The following is a 22,006-nucleotide window of genomic DNA, read 5'->3' as shown; positions in this document are numbered from 1 at the left end:
TAATATAAGAGTTTTTAATGATTCATGGTTAGTTTAGGGCATTTATTTGTGTGATGACCTGATGACCTTCAAATCAAGAGTGAACAGGCATCTTCTGGGCGAGCTCACTCCATCGTACGCCACGTCTTTGCCTTTGGCTAGTCTGTGGCCAAGAACAATCCCATTTACCTATAATTAAAAAGATATTTATTCCTGAGTCATGGCTGTTTTCTATGTATATATGTATGTATTTATTTATTGAAGTATGTATATCGTCGCATAGCACCCATAGTACAAGCTTTGCTTAGTTGGGGGCTAACATGATCCCAATATTTATTTATTATTTATCAATTATAAAAATCGGGATACAGAACCTGATTAATTGATTACCATTTACGCGCATCACAGAAAACTGAAATATCGGGATATCGACAAAAACCTATAATGATCACGCTCTCCGTAAGATTTGGTCATTATTAATGAAAAAATTCTACATTGAAACTTTTATTATAATTATATGTGTATGTATAATAATATTTTCAGCTTCCAATTTAAATAAACGAAGATCTTGAATCTGTATTACATTTAAATTAATTAGTTAAAACCAACATATTTTCAATTGTATTTAACTATTTAAAATGTTACTGCTAAGTAAAGTTCTACTCGTAGGTCCTCATCAAACTAAAGCGAAATCGATCAAGATTATTCATGTTTCAATTTTAAAATTTCCGCATTTTAGCTGAAACTAATTTTACCTAATTTTCGAAAACTAAATTATGTTTAACAAAAGCCTCAGATCAAGCCTAATTAAGCCAAACTCCTATCGGTCCGCAGCGAAAGTGTAACATGGTCCTACTGCCTTCGTTTTTTATGCGCCCGCGCAGCGCAGTATATATAGCGAAGCTACGGCCAACCACGCATCACTCGCATTCAGGACTCCACTTCAGTGCAACCTACGTGCAGCATCATGAAGCTCATGGTGTGTTTCAACTGTTTTGTCTTCAACCGTTCCATTTTCAACTGTTTCGTTTTCAACTGTTTTTCGAAATTTGAAATGGTGATAGTGACAGTGACTGAGTGAAGTGCGGAGCTTAAGGGCCCATTTCTGAGACGGTTCGAGAACTCGCATACGAGTTGTATTACATTGCGGTATTTGATGGCAGTGCCAAATTGTATGTAACCTCAACAGCCCGCAATGTAACTAAAATCGCATGCGAGTTCGCACGCCGTCTAAATCAGGCCTAAGGGGCTATCATGAATTTTGAATTAACTTATTACTTAAATATTTAACTATAACGTAAACATTAACTAGGGAAAACATCATTGTATGGAGAAATTGAAACTATACTAGTACCAAAAATTAAATTTTTCGTGACTTTTTCACTATCGAGTAATTTGTTCTAAAACTTCAAAATCTCATTGTTATAGGCTAGTTCCTTGACTTTCTTGATCAAATTCCTTGTTCTAGTCTGTTCGTTTGAATTATGCAACGCGGAAAGGCTTTGTCGTTGTAACTGGATAGATTAATGAGAGTCTGGTATTAATTACGCTTTCAGTTCACTACATATCGGTTTACTTTTGATTGCGATGACAATCACTTTTAGATTCTGGTGAATCTAGTGCATTATTTATGCACTAGATTGCAAATTTTTGAAGATTACAAGAGTATTAAAAATGAGTTGCTGTATAGTAAATGGAGTAAAGGAAGCACTCATTTTTATGCATCCTTATAATGTATCTTTTGTGTCGAGCAAAACAATCTTTGTTTCACTTACCCCTCCTGACCTCAAAATTTTTGATTGTTCTTTTAAAAATCCTTATTAACATAAGTGATTGTTACAGCTCGTGGCCGCCAGTCTGGTGGCTCTTCTGGCCTTCGCGCACGCGGAAGAGGCAAAGAAAGCAGAAAAAGAAGTGGCAGTGACCGACAACAAGGAGGCGGCGACCGACGACAAGAAACACGAGAAGCGAGGGCTCTTCGACATAGGGCTCGGCTACGGGCACGGCGGCCTCGAGAGCGGCTGGGACAGCGGCTACGGGGGACTCTCGCATGGACACGAGGAAGTACACAAGACGATCACCGTCGTCAAGAACGTACCGGTCCCATACCCCGTCGAGAAACACATCCCCTACCCAGTAGAAAAGAAAGTCCATGTCCCAGTCAAAGTACATGTCCCCGAACCTTACCCGGTCGTAAAACACGTCCCTTACCCAGTCAAGGAAATAGTCAAAGTACCCGTCCATGTCCCAGCGCCCTACCCCGTTGAGAAGAAGGTACCCTACCCCGTACATGTGCCCGTCGACAGGCCCGTCCCCGTCAAGGTGTACGTACCCCAACCCTACCCCGTAGAGAAGCACATCCATGTCCCCGTCAAGGTCCCCGTGCCAGCTCCCTACCCAGTTGAAAAGAAGGTCCCGTACCCAGTAAAGGTGCCCGTCCATGTGCCCGCCCCCTACCCAGTTGAGAAGGTCGTGCACGTCCCATACAAGGTGCACGTCGACAGGCCCTACCCCGTACATGTGCCCAAGCCCGTCCCCTACCCAGTCGAGAAGCCCGTCCCCTACCCCGTGGAGAAGCCCGTGCCCTACCCCGTGAAGGTCCCCGTCGACAGGCCCTACCCCGTCCATGTTGAGAAGCCCGTGCCTTACCCGGTCAAGGTGCCCGTGCCCGCGCCCTACCCCGTCGAGAAGCATATCCCGTACCCGGTGGAGAAGCACGTGCCCTTCCCCGTGAAGGTGCCCGTCGACAGGCCGTACCCCGTGCACATCGAGAAGCACGTCCCCGTGCACATTGAGAAGCCGGTGCCTTACCCCGTGAAGGTCCCCGTCCCAGTTGTCGTTCATGGTCATGGTCACGAGTATGGACATCATGAGAGCTATTAGAGGCTGCAGGGAGCAGTAACTGAATGTGATATGTAAATTTTAAGCTTAGCACGGTAATACGACGCGCGGGGGCCGAGCGGCGCGCCCTCAGAAGCATAGTAGCTTCCGCTAGATACTTGGAGGTACCGCCGCTCGACCCGCGCACGAAACGCACTGAAAAATACTCTTTTTAGTCTATTTTTTGTTGTGATTTTTTGTTTAAGCTTAGCCTGATCGGTGTTATGTTTTTTTAGTCCTGAGTTGATGTACCTGTTATTTTATAGAATTTCCTTCTTCCTTTGTGAAAAGTATTTTTTTACGAACTGAGTAATAAAGTTTGGCTTTGCCAAAAAATAATTGTATGCGCTGGTTTTATTCCCATACATTGTTTTGAGCGTTAAGCTACGCATTAGGGGTAATAAAAAAACTGATTAGCATTGTTGAGATTTACGAAATGGAATAATATGACCCAGATCTGTATCGCCGGACGGCGCGTGGCGTAACAGCGTCCCGACATTAAACGTACTACGAGATCTTTGTTTTGCGTAATATTTACTATCTACATACATACAATTATAGTTATAGTTTAAACGCAAGATTTCAATAGCACATTAAAACTGTAATAACACGTCATAATGCATAAAATTGTAAGTTAGCAATGTCATTTAGTAAATGGCGGTTACAAAATGGTGGATGGTGATTTAGACTCGTTTGCGACAGAGCGGCGCGGCATCAGAGGATGTGTGTTGCGAAAATGCAAAATTACAAATAACTCATGTTTTGTTTAAAGTCGCCACGAAATACAAAACCCCTGGTCGACTCATGTCAGTACTTGAGCTAGAATATGGTGAAGATTATTGAGTAAAAAAGCTCACTCGATGACATTGGCTCGACTTTAAATACAAAGATGCAAAAACGTTCTATTTTCACGACCATTTTCTTTAATTTGATAACTTTTAGTAACAAAATGATTGCTCATAATTATATTTTAAGAATGCAATGTACTTGTATGATGCCTTCAAGTTTATTACTCATTTCGAAATATTTTGTGAGTTTAGTGCGTAATTATTTTGAATACAATATGTCTCAACGTACAAAAGGCTGTCCCCACGCTCATAAAACTATATTGTATTTATGTATATATTGTATTTATGTATAAAGCGATTGTGATCTGTTTTATGTACACCATTAAAATCGATGTAGTAATGCATTGCGTATTATCTCAAATAGGGTGTAAAAGATTTATGTACTTCGGTATCGTAGCAGTCGCCATCAAATATATGTGAGCGGCTAAAGCTCTCAAAAATATCGAAACACGCCTCTAATACCAAAGCGTTCCAATATTTGTGAGCACTTTGCCCGTTTCTATATGTCAGATCGTGACTGCACTAGTTTGTGCGTATAATTACAAATGCGTGCGCAATGTAATAATACGGCGGGAAAATAGCCTAAGTGCGGTAATATTGGGAGACCCGGTCTCCCTCAAACAACTACACGTCCAGCCAAAACCAACCCTAGCAAAAAACAGGTTAACTTACTACATTTGAACATTAATCGCCTTGCAAATAAAACCTATAAACTGGAAAGTGAGCTACAGTTACTTAAAAATATAGATATATTGTGCTTATCTGAACACTGGCTCGAATCAAATCAAATTACATCAGTAAACATACTCAACTACCAGCTGCAAACCCACTACTGCCGACCCTCACGAATAGGAGGAGGAGTTTGTATATATACAAGACCGGAGATCCTCACAATGGAGCGCAAGGAAGTAGCAGACTTGTCAGTTGAAATGCAATTCGAAGCGTGCGGAATTGAGTGCATCGACCTTGACCTCATTATAATATGTATATATAGACCACCGAGCGGTGATATAATGTTGTATTTGTCTAAATTGAACGAAATTTTGAATTTAAATTTAATTAAGAATAATAATGTTATAATACTTGGTGACATAAACATTGATTTATTGATAAATTGTAACAATAGTAAAAATCTAATTGACACAATAAAGGCAAACGGTTTTAAAAGCCTAGTTAGCGTACCGACAAGGATAACAAACTCGTCTAAAACTTGCATTGATCACGCATACTCTAACATACCTAAACGTGATATAGCGGAGGTACATTGTAATGACATTCACTTATCCGATCACTTATCTATAAAAGTAGCTATAAATATTAATAAAAAGGTCCCACCAAAATGTCATGTCTTAAAAAGAAAGTTTTCTGACTGTAACAAACGTAATTTCACTCGTTGTCTTGATTTATATGATTGGGATTCTATTTTCTCGAAAAGTAACTGCCCTAGTGGAAGAATGGAATTGTTGTTGAATGTTTTAAAGCACTATTTTGAATTAAACTTTCCTGTTAAGTACCACCCTGCAAGAATGTCTAATGATGTTTGGATCAATGATCTAGTAAAACTTAAACGTAATAATATACGTAAACTTAAGATTAAACTTTCTCACAAGCCTTATGATGTTGAGTCACTTTCCCACCTTCATAGATTAGAACTACAGTATTGGGCCCTTTTAAAAAGCGTACGTAGTGACTACATAAATAGAAAGATATCGAAAAGCGGCGAAAACATGAGTAGAAGCATCTGGCGAATAATATCCGATGAAACATGCAATAACAATAACAAAGGCAATCGCGCAATCGACATACTCGTGAGCGGGTCGGAGGGTGACTGCGCAAGCGCACGGGCGGCCTCGGCCGCCGCGCGCCTCAATACCTACTATGCCCACCCTAACGTAAGTAATGTTCAACCGTGCACTCATACTGCTTTAGAGTTCTTAAACACTTATTTAGGTAAACCAGCCCCAGCCTTTGTGAATAACCCGTTCACAATAAGTGAAATGATTGACACTTTTAAAAAAATCAAACGTAAAACCTCAAAGGATATAAACGATATGTCGACGTATATTCTTGATTGTTTACCACCGGTGGTTGTATCTTTGTTACTTTTCTTATTTAACGAATGCGTCAGTGCGGGTGTTTATCCTAACATTTTAAAATTAATAAAAGTGCAACCAGTCTACAAGGGTAAGGGTGATTTGAACTCGCTAAAGTCTTATCGACCGATATCGCTGGTACCCGTTATTTCAAAAGTGTTCGAGAGACTATTAAGTAACAGACTGATGCAGCATTTTACCTCCAACAGGCTTTTGAATAACCAACAATATGCCTACCGGCCAGGTCGGTCGACCACGGACGCGGCTCGTGACGTAGTGACGCGGGTGCTCGGTCATCTCGAGGACGCGCGGCAGGTCGCAGCCATATTCTGTGACCTGTCCCGCGCCTTCGAGATGATTGACCACTCGCTCCTTCTAACAAAACTGTCACAGTATGGAATAGCGGGTACATTTCACGACACTGTTTCATCTTTCCTAAAAAACCGGAAACAGAGCACTTACGTTTTAAACTCTAAGTCTGATTTGGAATCCACAGGGAACTGCGCAGTACCCCAGGGCTCAATAGCTGGTAATAACTTGTTTTTGATCCTCATAAATGACATCACTGCGGCATGCCCTGACTTGGAATACATTATATTCGCAGATGACACCTGTATTATTGTGCAGGCGGATACTTTCAACAATTTACAATCCAAACTCTGCCACGCGGCAAGTTTGGTGGAAAAGTGGTTCACTGCTAATGGTATGTTAATTAATCTCGATAAAACAAATATTATCCATTTTCAACTGAAACATACTAATACGAATAAACTCGACATTATAGTAAACGACACCCAAATCCCACAGGTTGACACCGTAAAATACCTAGGATACCAAATCGACTCAGGACTAACGTGGGCCCCACACATACAGTCCACCTGCGACAGACTGGCATCAGCCTGTTTTGCGTTATCTCGAATAGCACCCAGTTTATCCATTGAGAACTTGAAAATTGCATATTACGGATATTTTCACGCCATACTTTCTCCAGGTGTTGACCTTTGGGCTACTGCTGCTGACCGCGATAGACTGCTCAAAATGCAAAAACGCGCCCTTCGCATAATTGACGGCAAACCCGCTGACTATCCTGCACAAGGTTTATTTAAAAAGCACAAAATATTAACTCTGCCATGTATGTATATACTAACCGCGTGTATGTATTGCAGAACAAATATACATTTGTACAAATCCAGTGCATGTAACCGCAGTCGGCCAGCCCGCAGGTCGCCTATATTGTTCGCTCCAAAGTGCCGGCTTGCTAAGTCACGAAAGTCACTCAAAGTCATGGGACCAACACTTTATAACTTAATACCGACTAACATAAAGGAATCAAAAAGTGACACAATTTTTAACAAAAAGCTTAAATCGTTGCTTATCGAAAAGGCTTTTTATTCAATTGACGAATTTATATTGTCTATGAAAAATGATCATTGATCCATAATCCTAACTTAATACCTAACATATTGTTGTTAATAATAATCTTTATTGTTTTAATGAAATTTATGACTTGTAAATGTACTTATTTACCAATAAATTCTGTATATCTGTATATCTGTATTAACAAAGGTAATAAGGTATTTAAAAATAATTACCGGATTGAAGATTAAATGTTATTTATTTTGGCAAAATAATAGCAGTAACATACTATGTTTGAAATTTATCGTTTTGTTCTAGAAGTTCTCAAGTAAACATGAAATAGTTAATAAAAAAATGTTACACAATATGTATTAACCAATTTTGGTGACCGTTTCGATTAATGCATGTATACCAAGGAGTAATATAATTGACTATTTATCCATACTGATATTATAAATCGGCGTCTTTTACGGCAAAACGGAGCGACGAAATGACGTGATTTTTAAGTGGAGATAGTTGAAGGGATGGAGAGTGACATAGGCTACTTTTTGTCTCTTTCTAACGTGAGCGAAGCCAAGGGCAAACGCTGGTTTATTATATTTAAAAGATCCTACAAAGTAAATAACATTTTATCGGTTGCAGAAATACTAGTTTTATCTACTTACCTATTTCTATTAACTTTGCTCAATCGGACTCTGATGGACACCATGATAAATAAATGACGAATCATCCCGAAAGCCCCGTGTCTCTAATAAGAGACAGTAGCAATTTCATCATCATCATCATGACTACACTGAGAGAAAATACAACCAGTTTTCATGTTCGTTCAACAAGTTTTTTGGTTAAAATAGCGCCTACGTGCTCTTTGGTTCAAACAACAAGCTACTTGTCATTTGAATCGGCAATATATTTGAATCAACAAGTCGATTTTATAAAAACAACCTGACACATATTGTTTTAAACATACGTTTGGCTGATTCAAACGGATAAACCGCAACAAGTCGAACTTGTTAAATTCACAATGCAAATTTCTCTCAGTGTACTTTCATAGAAAACCTGATGAAAAAACTTACATATCACCATCTTCTTATAAGTCAATCAGATCAAAACCCAAGGTCAAATCTGTGTTCAATCACCGATAGACCTTCTGGAATGCGTTCCATTCACCAATTCCAAATCAGCCCTCATCCAATTCCAAATTTCCAAAGACTAACTTTATAAGTCATTCCTTAAGATCCACTTTTAAACGTGACATAGAAAGACATACAAATAGTCCGAATATTATAAATGGGAAAGTGTGTGTGTCTATTTGTTTGTCCGTCTTTCACGGCAAAAGGGAGAGACGAATTGACGTTTTTTAAGTGGATATAGTCAAAGAGAATCATGTATTATAGAGAGTTACTGTCAAAGTAAAATGTGTAATCACAGCGCATAGACTGCCATATCTCGACACCGGCTTAAAAATTATAAATCTCAGTTTTGAAAATTTGGCCCATATACTTAGCTTGATATGTGTTAAAATGACAAATATTAATATTAGCGCCATCTAGCCGAGCGTCCCCCAAAGGTGTAACTCCATCTAGGCCACCGTACCTTTTCCTATATGGTTTTGAGGTACGTTTTTTTCTGACTGAGACTGTCTTAAGTACGTATGTCTTTGATATAGTTGAACGGATGGAGAGTGACATAGCCTGCTTTTTATCTCTCTTTAACACCCCATTTCCCTAAAATGGGAAGTGGAAGTTTAAGCATTCCGCAATTTTCGAATTTAACGCGAGTGAAGCCGCGGGCAAAAGCTAGTCATGTTTATGTTACGCAAAGCCATGGAAGTACTCGTAATCTTCAATCGCACTGCTTGCTGCGTGGCGAAATGTTCTATTAAGCCTTATCTAGTTTCCCAATGTATTTAAATTCTATACGCTAAAAGTGGCTATGATCATAGGTTTAAAGGGAGCTGGAAACATCAAGATGTTTTTTAAATGAATAATTTAAAGTTTTACAAAGGCAATGACATCAAAAACAACATGTAAAAACTGAAATGCAGGCTTTACCAAAGGTTTATGTTTACTCGATAAAAATAATGAAAATTTTCAAATGAATATGTAACCTACGTCTACATAGATAATGTACTTAATGTAGAAAAAACTTCTATTTCAAAACAGTTTGAAACGCTATCAAATTTATTTTAAATCGTGCTTTTGACGTGAGCCAGGCGGACCGTATACCTGTTTGCCACCCACGTGGTATAAAAAAAGAGTAAACAGGCCCCGTAGCCGAATGGCATTTCTCCGACGCCAAACGAAAGCGATACGCCGCTGGCTCTGTCGCGCCAATACGCAAGCGCGATAGAGATAGATATCTACTAGCGCTTCGTTTCGTGAGCGTTTCGTGAGCGATTGTGCCATTCGGCTAGCCACCCTGGACTAGTACAATTTCTTAAAAGCAACGAAGTTGGTAATTATGTAAATATTCGTATGTATGCAAAATTATGAAATAAATCAAGATACATTCTAAACATCGGACTCAGGCTTTCGCTATCATTTCCGAGACATATATATTATGCGTCGATGCTATTGCTATGACTAGCGTAAGTGAATATTGTATAAGGATCAAACTGGGCTACTAAACTGGGGCTAGAGAATCAGCGGGAGATTTTTTTACTTTACTCAATGGTTGGTAATGGCAAGTGATTCTTGGTGTACTTATTTCCATACTTGGTGCTTTCAAAATTTGAATCTTGATAGTGACAGTGGGAATGCGATGAGAATCCACCCCAATAGATTAGATAAACGTAATCTAGTCGACATTGAACAACAATCTTCTCAATCGTGTATTTCTTTATTTATTACTGAGGATCACGACTAATTGGCTTAGCAGCTAGTTATTTGTCTCTTCTCAGAGTGCTTCCTGCTTCGCACAGCTAAACTGTGAAATTAAGTGTCGCCTGCGGTATGTCAGGACCGATACAATCTTCAAACCTTCAAGAAAAGAGTGGCGCCTGCAACTCTTCTGGTGTTTCGGGTGTCCACAGGCGGCAGTGATCGCCTATTACTGTCAAGCTACCTGTGTGCTCGTTTGGCTCATCTCTTCCTCCTACCTTTATCCCACGTTATGTGGGGTCGGTACAACGCGTCTTCCTCTTCCATTATCCTCTATCTTTCGTCATCTCAACACTCACATGTATCTTTATTTCTCATAATCCTCTTTCACAAAATCCATCCATCGTTGTTTGGGTTTACCCCTCCCTCCCTCATATCGCATAACGCCTTTGACTGAGTTTTCCTAACGCCTTTCACTTATTCGGACCACGTCTTCAAATTCGATGTTCCAGGTCAAATATGCGTAGTCATAAACTTAACCCGCTGGTTTCCTGGCCCACGTTCCAAGTCGCACTCACACACCGTGCAGTCACACGTCAGTGCAGAAGTGTGACGCTCGAAAGTTGCGCCACTGACGGACATGGCCTATCAGATCGTCTGTTTGTTCAACCGATTGTTGGCATACCATAGCCAAGGACGTAGGGCTTCCTATTTTGAAACATTTACTTGCTTATAAAATGAATCTGCGCTCAATAACTCCTCGACCTAATCCCTTCTTACCCTTTTCATCTTCGAATGTTCCGTCGAGAGGAACGAATGCGCCCGTATGCGGTTAGTGTACCATTTGTTAGCATAAAACGATTCGCCTTCTATTTTCTGATGCGAACTGCAAAGGAACGGAAAGTCATTACTGAACCGATGAGCTCCATCTTAAACTGTCTTCACTTTCTATCAGGTGTGACTAGGGTAAATCGCTAATCAGTCTAAAATTATAAAAAATAAATACCAAGCACCAAAGAAAAGGCAATCAAGTCTGTTGGCGGACCGGGAACGGGTCTTCAGCTTACGTGGCTAGTGCGAAAGCCTCTTTATCACCATCATTCGCCAGCCTTATCCCACTCATTTGGAGTCGGCGCAGCATGTCCTTATATTCCATACCTCTCTATCGCCCGTCATATCATCATTCACTTGTTTTCGTTTCATATCAACTTTCACAGAGTCCATACCTCTTCACCATCCCACTGGTAGCTTTTTGAAAAGCCGAGAAAAGGCATGGCAGATTTTCAAAAGACATGGCCTGTCATAATAGCCTGTTTCTTTAACAGATTGTAGGCATATTGCAACCAAGTACGTAGGGCTTCCTATGATTTTGTAACATTTATGTACTTCCTATAGTGCTGCTAAGCAGCGAAATTAGCTGGCCGTCTTCCCGTCTTCTTCCTTTTTACTAGCAATATTTTATATGCTATAAAATAATTCACCAACAAACATTAAAATGTATTTCTTAGATTTGCTACGCGTAATTTGTGAATCATGTGAATTTTTAAAATAGCTTTATTCAAATACCTCCCAAGACAATTAAAGAAAATTTATCATCACGATTTCTACATTGTCATTGAGATAAATAATTATAATACATAGTTTAATAGTGTACAGTCACATCCATTTGGAGGTAAATGGATTAATATATATTTTAGTTAAATTACCAAAAAAAGACAAAAATTAGGCAACAATAATTATTAAAACAAAACGGAACAAACCTAAACAAAAACAAAGCATAATTAAACAAAGATTTATGTACATACGATTTACAAGAAATATACGATCACGAAGAAACGTCAGTATAAAAATCAGCGAAGTTGAAAATTTTAAATGTACATTATTATCTCAAAGCATATACTTGTAGGCACTGTAATCTAAGGTCAATGGTACATTGACAATCAAAATTATTTTTACTATTAGGTAGGTTACGTATGTAGGTAGGTTAGGTAGGTAAGGTTTACATGTATTTTACAAGTACCAAAACTTACAAGATGTCTAGTTTATACAAGTAGACTAAATCATCCTCCTTGCATTATCCCGGCATTTACCACGGCTCATGGGAGCCTGAGGTCCGCTTCGATAACTAATCCCAAGATTTGGCGTAGGTACTAGTTTTACGAACGCGACTGTCATCTGACCTTCCAACCCGAAGGGTAACAAGGCCTTATTGGAATTAGTCTGGTTTCCTCACGATGTTTTCACGAAGACACAGACAATTTTAGTCTAAATTGTAACATAAATTCTTAATTAAGTTAAATCAAGTTTATTATCAGAGACACTTTCTTATCTCACGATAAATGATATAATTTGCATATTTCAACTAATTAAATATAAGCTTGGCGAGATTACTTGTCGGAGTTAACGTAACTAATTTATTTTAAATTTCATCATTTTAAATACCGATTGGTAGGTGTGTCGTTTAAATGATTAACTGAGTTCAAAGTTCAGCTATAGGTTAACTCATTAAATAAACACTTTTTTTGTGTAAACTAGTTAAGTGTAAACTAGGGACGCGATGTGATTAGAGTGCAAACTCGCACACGTAAAGAACGGGCCGAGCCGCGGCGGTGTAGTGGGTGCGCAGCAATGTCCGCTTATAGTTAGGTAGTATGTAAGTTATTTAGTTAAGTGCGTAGAATAAGAAATATACGATATACGAGCGCTATATCCGCCAACAAACTGTCCTCAGTTTGGCGGAATTGTTTCCTGTAAAATAGTTGTAAGTTTCTTGTTATAAATAAATAAAAAAAAAAAAAAAAGTTGTACTTTTTTACATGTCTACATCATCGAGACTTCTGAAATAACGTGTGAAGAGAATACTATGATGATATAAAATAAACAAATAAATATTGGGGACACCTTACACAGATCAACTTAGCCCCAAACTAAGCAAAGCTGGTACTATGGGTGCTAAGCGACGATGTACATACTTAAATAGATAAAATATCAATCAATCAATCAATTATTTATTCGTGATAACTACAAAATACACAAGTAATAAATATCTGTGCTCATCACACAAATAAATGCCCTTACCGGGATTCATTTGTGTGATGAGCACAGATATTTGTTCCTGAGTCATGGATGTTTTCTAAAAAACATAATAAACTAGCAGGGGAAAGAGCACCCTAACACGTTAATTTGTAAAAAAAAAATTTTATACAGCGCTGGTGGCCTAGCGGTAAGAGCGTGCAACTTTCAAACCAGAGGTCGCGGGTTCGAACCCCGGCTCGTACCAATGAGTTTTTCGGCACTTATGTGCGAAATGTCATTTGATATTTGCCAGTCACTTTTCGGTGAAGGCGTGAGAAAACCGGACTAATGTCAATAAGGCCTAGTTACCCTTTGGGTTGGAAGTTGGAAGGTCAGATGGCAGTCGCTTTCGCAAAACTAATGCCACAGCACAGTTGTCACAGCGGAGCCCAGGCTGCCATGAGCCGCAAAAGGCAAATGCCGGGATAAGGCAAGGATGATGATGAAAAGTTTTCTACAGAAATAAATAAAGCGTCTGCTTTGGGGAATCTGGTGGGCAGAATAGGCTAGTTTCCTACTAGTCAAATCAGCTTCTTTTTACGAACTGTCAAAACGATTTGCTAATATGGAATTACTATAAAATACTGAGGAGTGACGTCACGGTCAATTCATTTACTTTATATCTTTCTCTTTGACTTATTAAATATAAATTATGTTTAAAACATAACCACTGTCCATATTTTTCTTCTAATTAGGTCGTGCTTTATTTCGTGCACTGCATAGAATATTTTATTTTAAGTATAGGAAACATGCCTATTGAGAAATGAAAAATTCGAGGAGACCCTTTAAATGAAATAATTAATGTCCAAATAATCGATGGAATGAGGCTTTAAGGGCGTTACTTTAGTGTAATCCATGATCTATGATCATGAAAATCTGGAATCCATTCACGGATTAGCAAAGTAATTTCTAGATTTTGAATGTCGGTCAAATATAAAATGAGAAATGAAAGACTGGTCTATGAAAGACAGGGTTAGTCATAATATAACCTATTCCACTGGATAAGAATCATTATGATGATTCTTATCGGTGGAATAGGTTATTGCAATCCCTATTTGTTTCAAACTAAACGCGAAACCTATTGCATTGCACACATCAAACGTAGATTAATGATATGAACGACAACCTTCAAGTAATAAACGATACTAAATCATAAGCCAACAAAATTGCAACAGCGTCATTAAAATCATTGTTTCATTAAGATCTACGATCATTAATTCTCCAATCGTTATCGGTTGTGTAAAGTCAGTGTCAGTGACCTCTGAGTATTGTGATGGTATAGTACCTAGTGTATAGTATGCTAATATTGGGTACTCGTTTACTATTTTTGGTATCCGTGTTGCAAACATGTTTTTCTACTCGTCGACTGTAATCTGTCAATTAGGACACCACAGACTAAACTATAAGTGTTAACTTTTCAGTGTTGGATACTCTATGGCAGTTCCGACTCAACTATAATAATCTCATTATAGTTGACTTTAGTTAACTGTAATAATTTCAAAAATAGAACTTCATACAATTTCTATACTAATTTGCGATACCTGGCAAATTTGTCGGCATCTGAAACACATTTTTTTTTATCTGTCGCGTTATCGGCCAATCAGAGACGGTTATTACAAACAATTGGTTGCTAGGTAATTCGATGTTGATACAACGGTGAACGACGCTATTAACATTAATTTTAACTTGCATGAATGATGATATTTCCGTCCATTGATGATGAAGATGATGACTCGTAGAAAAAGTATTGTATACAATAGTGATACATAATTAAGCTTTTCACTCTCGTACCGTACTATTAGGCCACTCAGCAAAGCTTCGTGGCCTAAACATGGTACTCGACTGAAAAGCTTTGTATTATATCACGATTGTATAAAATACTATTTGAATAGGATCTTAATACAGATAAGTAAACACTTTATTGTACAGTCAGCTGTAGAGAAAAGTAGATAAATTTGTATGCAATGGGGTCTACTTTTCTATTCTTACACAAGTTGACTGAGTTCCACGGTAAGCTCAAGAAGGCTTGTGTTGTGGGTACTAAGACAACGATATAAATAATATACAAATACTTAGAAAATATCCATGACTCAGTATGAATGAAAGAGCTATTTAACAAAAAGGTCGTTTTACTAATATTTCAAAATTATGTACTTACTTTTTACTGTTTTTTTTTTTAAACAGGACACTTTAATAATAGATTGTGCTCACTGTTCTCTAGCTAAATCTAATATACCTACCTAAAATTATTTATATTCTATTTCATAATATCAAATTCCAATCCATTAATAAACCAAATTTAATCATCATTTACTTTCTAACCACTATTGCATAATTTTCAACTTATGTTACTTTCATCTTCATCTCGATAGCACTCTCGTTTTCATTTACAACTCTCGGTTTCATTTCATCCTCTATCTCATTCACTCTTACTTTCGTTACTTTCGCTATCGTCATTTCAGTTTCGTTGTGGCCTTGAGCAGCATTGAGGTTAGTGGGTAGTCCAGCGCTGGTGGCCTAGCGGTAAGAGCCTGCGACTTTCCGGACGTCGCGGGTTCGAACCTCGGCTTACTAATGAGGTTTTCTGAACTTATGTGCGAAATGTCATTTTATATTTGCCAGTCATTTTTCGGTGAAGGAAAAGTGAGGAAATCGGGCTATCCTTTAGATTTAAGTCACTTTCGTAAAAACTAGTAGGTATCAACGGCAAATCTTGGAATTAGTTGTCAAATTCTTGGAATTAGGAACCCTCCCATGAGCCGTGGCCGTGGCAAATGGGTTCCCTCTATTTGGCATAACTTTAATTGTCCGAAACGATTTTCGCATAACAGACTTCGCATAATCGATTTTCGCCGAATGTTAATTTGGCAGAAAACTTATTTGTCATAATCGAAAATAATACGAATAACACATTGTCCGAAAATAAGTTCGCATAATTCTGTTTACGCCGATTGTTTTTATGAATAAAATTAATTCGCATAATTGTATTTGGCATATTTCTTAAAATCAGAACATCTACACATACTAAATGCTATTAAGAGAGTCGGTTTGGTTAGGTTAGAACTGCGACCTCAACAAATAAAACATTTTTTCAAGAATTTCAGTTAGGTTAGGTTAGAACTGCAACATTCATATAGTAGTATTACCTACGATAAAAATTCTGCGTAGTAAATTTCCACTAAACCATGTTATGCAGAAATAATTTATGCATAAAAACCATTCGGCGAATAACCTTTATGCATGAAATATATTCGGACAAACAAAAATATGCCTAGACAAATTATGCGTAACTATACTATGCCATAACAGATTATGCGAAAGGTGAATTATGCCAATATAGATTATGCCAAAAAGAATTCTCGATTGTAAAATTATGCCAAAACAAGGGGAACCGTGGCAAATGCTAAGATAACGCAAGGAGGATCATGATGAGTTTCATTCTCATCCACTCTTACTTTCGCGTTATTGCTTTCGCTATTGTCATTTCACTTTCGTTGTGGCCTTGAGCAGCATTGAGGTTAGTGGGTAGTCCAGTTATCGTGAACATCTTGAGATGAGCGTGGCTCGTTTAAGTAGAGTGGAACATTTGATGTAAGCTTTGGTGATGTACAATTTAGGTAAGGTCATTACGGATAAGTGTGCCATAAGGAGAAATATGTCTGGCCTTCACATTTGGCTGTTTAAACCCCAGAGGTTTACAATAATGGCACTTTTGTAAACGTAATTTAAGAAAAACTTACAGTTAATAAATTAAAAAAAAACGAATTACCAGTGTTTATTACCACCAGAATTACCAGTGATTATTCACTAATCGTGAATAGCAAGTAGCAAAAGTATGAACTCGGAAAAATATCTGTGACAATGAGTGAAACGGTCAAATGTGATGGCCACACACACTTCTCTTTATGACACTCTTACCCGTATTGGCCTTAACGTTGTTAAAGCACCAGTTTAAGAAAGGAAGGTACATTTTTGGATACTCTGTGGTACAGAATGTTTATAAATAATAAAATAAAAATATGGAAAAAAAATTGATCAGGTTGAAATTTGTCCCCCAGTCGTAATTGTCCCGTTGTACCTTTAACTATTTGTAATAAAACCCAAGTGTGTACTTGTGTACTTTAACTAGACGTATTTCCCGTCTTCGCTTTCTTGTCCGCGCGTAACGGGGTCGCCACACACCACACGCGTTATTATGCCGTTACGTGTGTAACACCACTTATTTCGCGAATTAGCGAATTTGCTAATTAAACTTACTGTTATTGAGTGTTGATGTGGTTTTAAGTAGCATTTTGAAATTCGCATTGTTTGTAGCCGCTAAATTGCTAGTGTGAAGGTTATTTTATAATGATGCATTACTTTTGCTGCTAATTTATAACTTACTAGCTTTTGCCCGCGGCTTCGCTCGCATTAGAAAGAGACAAAAAGTAGCCTATGTCACTCTTCATCCCTTCAACTACCTCCACTTAAAAAATCACGTCAATTAGTCGCTCCGTTTTGCCGTGAAAGACGGACAAACAAACAGAGAGACACACTTTCCCATTTATAATATTAGTATGGATTATTTATTTCTTTACTGTGTAGTATAAGTGGGATTTAAAAAGTATCTCACCGGTCAAAATGTGTACTGACGATGAACTATTCTTATCTTTTTAAAACCTGAATAAATTAGCTTCTTAGCATTTAGCCGGTCTTCCCTCACTTATTCATAATGAAATGTCAAAATATGTGCAAAATTTACTCCACTAAAATGTAAAATACCTAATTATTGTTTGGTCAGCATACTGAACTAATTTATGAGTACTATTTTAACGCCACCTATGCAATACCGGCCTAACTACTAAAGTTCGAGTTCATACAAGTGATCAGCATCTACTTATATAGAATCTGAAAACTCAACGGTCACTGACTGCACTGTTAATTGACCTATGCAGCGCCATCTATACAAAATAACTGTAACTAATAACGATGCTCTTAATGAAGACTATTGGGATTATATTAATATGTATAAAAGTGCTAGTGCTAAGTAATTTGGAAACTGGTGCTTAGGACAAACTGATTTCTTATTTATTATACCGCCATCTATGCAAAACACTCTACAAACTCTCAAATATCAACCAAGTATTACAATAAATGAAAGGATCAGTGTAATGGTTACTGACGCTTAAGTTATCTAAGTGTTACTATTTAACGCCATCTATTTTAATTACTTGTAACTACAAACGTACCCATAAAAACTAAAGTGTGGTCACTGACTCTTAATTTTCCAGTGTATCTTTAGTACAATCTATACAAAAATAAGTCTAAAATATTCAAAATCTGAATAATTTAGATTAACATTAAATCAACCTTTCTGGTAAGATTATTTTTGATTCTAGAGAAATTTTAAATAAAAGGTCAACGGCGATAAAAAAAATTAAGTTCAGTTGTATCATTTTGCGCCATCTGTATAAAACTCTTAGTAACTATAACAGTACCGACCTTACCTTAAAAAAGTGAAAGGTCCAGTTTGGTCACTCGCGCGCATTCAAACATGTTAGTTACGAGGTTTCCCGCTACGAAAATGGTGGCGTTAGTATGATAAACTTACCAATAATTACTCTTTTTACAAAGGTAAGTCCACTTACCTGAAAAAAAAAAGAATTTAATTATTTCACATGAATATGAGTAGATACTATTGAAATTTTAATATTACTCAGAGATATGTTTAATACATTGATTTAGTAGGTATATTAATACTAATCATACATTATGTATTTTTTTTATAAAATAGGATGCCATTGTAGATGGATTTAAAACTAACTAACATTTGATAAAGATGCGTAGCAAGCGCTACGCAAATTCGTAGCATGCGTAGAGCTTCTACGAGTTTTTTTATTCTTTGAACAATACGTTACTGAATAAAATATTATGTTATAGAAACATAATAATATAAGTTAAGGTTCTTAGACTCGTAGTATGTTTGCTTTGGCTAGTGTCAAATTAGTTCATAATTTTCATGGTTTTATTTCATAGTATCATTTTTATCTGTAAACGACTTTATAATATAAAATATCTTAAGCACGAAAAACTAACAGAAATACAGACGGTTATAGGTGAAAAACTTAAAAAAGTCACCTGTTGTATGTGTGAGTGACGTGTTCGAATAGGCGTTTGTTTTGTCTGTGTTACTAATTTTAAATATGTGTTCTCTATTCGAACACGTCACTCACACATACAACAGGTGACTTTCTTAAGTTTTTCACCTATACATCTCTTTATTTTTTTTATGGGATAGGAGGCAAACGAGCAGACAGGTCGCCTGATGGTAAGCGATCACCGCCACCCATGGGCACCCGAAACACCAGAGGTGTTGGAGGTGCATTGCCGGCCTTTAAGATGGGTGTACGCTTTTTTCTTGAAGATTTGAAGGTCGCATCGGTCCGGAAATACCGCAGGCGACAATTCATTCCACAGTTTAGCTTTATCTTCGCATAATTTACGACTCATATTGTATTTGATATTTTTATTCAGAATGCCGCTCTATTAATTTTATTTATTTATTTTATTATTCAAATAAGTTACACAGCATAACAGTAAAACCAAGGCACTGTGAAACTAAAAAATAAAAACAATAGGTATAGCACATAAATTTATTAAATAGTAAAAAAAAAAACAGATTAGAAAAAGACGAGAAAAAAAAACAATATTCTATTTAGGCGACGACGAAACAGCGTAACAGCGTAATGTAACTAAACCATAGACCGGTTTACTATTTGATTGCTAATTACGCTCTGGTCCCACCAAAAGCGAGGAAACGATGATCTATATGTCGCAGTAAGATAGATAAAGCCGTTATATAGTTATAACCCTAGGAATATAATTATACGTCGTAACATAGTTAAACGAAAGCGATTAATTGCTATCTTAATAGGAATATAACTATAATACGTTACTAGTTTAGTCATATAGTTATATGACTGGATTCAGTTTAGTGAAATTATTGTAGGCAGGAGTGCGGCGGTGCGGCGGAGGTATACGCATACGAAATCATTGTATTTGCCTTCATTACCTTTTAAGCAAGTATTAAGTTCCTGATCGAAAATAAAAACTTCATCCCCATTTTAACCGCTTCAGGGGATACATTTTCAAAAACTCTAAAATAACTTTTCTTGTTTCATACTAAACTACCATTTAAAGAAGTTTTAAGTTGTTAGCTTAAAATTAAACTAGATTTTCCATACAAATTCATAATTCATAATTCATAATTTATTGCATATCATGTGGTACAAAACAGGTGTTACAATAAAGTAGGTTCACACATGAACCCTGTTAGGGTACAGCAAGTTTTCCTTATAACTAAATTACAACTAGGAGGTGCAGGTACAATTCATAAATTACTGTTAATAATAGGTGTTACATTAATTAAGACAGTGAGTCATGACACCCTGTAAGGGCACACAATAATACCTACTTATTCTATAATAATCTATGATAATTTAGTCCATGCATGTTACACATAATCATAATTATTAATTATTAGTATTTATAAATAATTTATGTACATTAAAAATATTTTTAACGGTTTTTTTACACATAAATGGTTATTATCAATCGTAAGAATATTTAAATTTATAATCCAATTTCAATTCTATATATTATGTATCACTAACTTTAAGATGAATATTGTGAAAGTATAATTAACATTTTTCATTTTCATGTATGTCATTATTACAATTATATTATTATATTATTATAGTGCTGTCAATAGAGACAGACCGACGATATTTACTATTATTCGGTATCCTCAAAGAATTCGTGGAGGCTGTAGTAGTTTTTATTTAATAGGAATTGTTTGAGTTTACGTATAAATATATTTTCAGACGCTTCATTCTTTAATTCTTCGGTAAGTTTGTTATATATCTTAATGGCCATCATGTTTGGGCTCGCTTGGTAAAGTTTTAGGTGGCTATTTGTAGTGGTTGCCAGGTTATTTTTGTATCTCGCGGCGTAACGTCGTGGTTGTTCACCAACTTTTGTGAAGTATTGTTGGTATTTCCGGACAAATTTGCAAATTTCTAATATATATATTGATGTTACGGTTAATATGTCATATTCTACAAAGTATGGCTTGCAACTGTCTGGGATTTCGATGTTGGCAAGGATACGTACGCATTTTTTTTGAAGGATGAATAGATCTTCAATATTTGTTGCGTTTCCCCAATGTATAATACCGTATTTTAAACTAGAATAGGCATATGCGTAATAGGCATTGAGTGCTGTTTTTAGGTCGGTACATTTCTTTAATTGTCTTAAGGCATATGTGAATTTAGATAATTTGTTAGCAATTTTTGTTACATGGGCTTTCCAATTAAGGTGCGAGTCAATATCTAATCCAAGGAGCGTAAAAGTATCGACACATTCGATTTCGGTTCCTGCAAAAGTGTACTCGATTTGTAAGGGATCTTTTTGTCGGGGCCGAAATTGCATTAGTTTCGTTTTTGAGAAATTTATCTCCAAATTATGTTCTTTTAGCCAGTGTGAGATTTTTGTGAGAATATTATTCAAGTCAGCATATAATTTTTCATTGTCAGTACAAGATGTTACAATAGAGATGTCGTCTGCAAACATTACGCAAGTTTCATTTAGTATTTTGGGCAAATCGTTTATGTATATTAGGAATAATAGACATGAGAGGGCACCGCCTTGGGGTATTGAACTTGTCATTGCCAATGGGTTAGATTTAATTTTTTGAATGTTACCGGTTGTTTTGTCAATATGTTGAATTTCGACGTATTGTTCGCGGTCTTGCAGATATGATGCAAACCATTTGTGAGCCTGGCCTCTGACACCTATAGCATATATTTTATCTAAGAGTATGTGGTGTTGCACCCTATCGTAGGCTTTGGACATATCGAGTAGGATACCTATTGCGTATTTTTTATCGTTTAATATGTTTGATATTTCTTGCATATAT

The 22,006-nt window shown here is 37.0% G+C and overlaps 2 protein-coding genes across 2 annotated transcripts in view; one reads left to right on the top strand and one right to left on the bottom strand.

Annotated features, from left to right (window-relative positions):
* LOC125242036 (angiotensin-converting enzyme-like) overlaps positions 1 to 22,006 on the bottom strand; it is a 294,233-nt gene that overhangs the window by 163,003 nt on the left and 109,224 nt on the right. The window lies entirely within an intron of this gene.
* LOC125242039 (skin secretory protein xP2-like) lies at positions 892 to 3,203 on the top strand. The gene is made up of 2 exons (XM_048150748.1): positions 892 to 958; positions 1,822 to 3,203. The coding sequence occupies exons 1-2, from the start codon at positions 947 to 949 to the stop codon at positions 2,860 to 2,862; spliced, it is 1,053 nt and encodes a 350-aa protein (XP_048006705.1). The 5' UTR covers positions 892 to 946; the 3' UTR covers positions 2,863 to 3,203.

This window comes from Leguminivora glycinivorella, unplaced genomic scaffold (genome assembly GCF_023078275.1).
Source record: "Leguminivora glycinivorella isolate SPB_JAAS2020 unplaced genomic scaffold, LegGlyc_1.1 Scaffold3, whole genome shotgun sequence".
Taxonomy (NCBI): Eukaryota; Metazoa; Arthropoda; class Insecta; order Lepidoptera; family Tortricidae; genus Leguminivora; species Leguminivora glycinivorella.
Note: the sequence above shows the minus strand (reverse complement) of the source record. Positions and strands in the feature narration are given on the sequence as shown.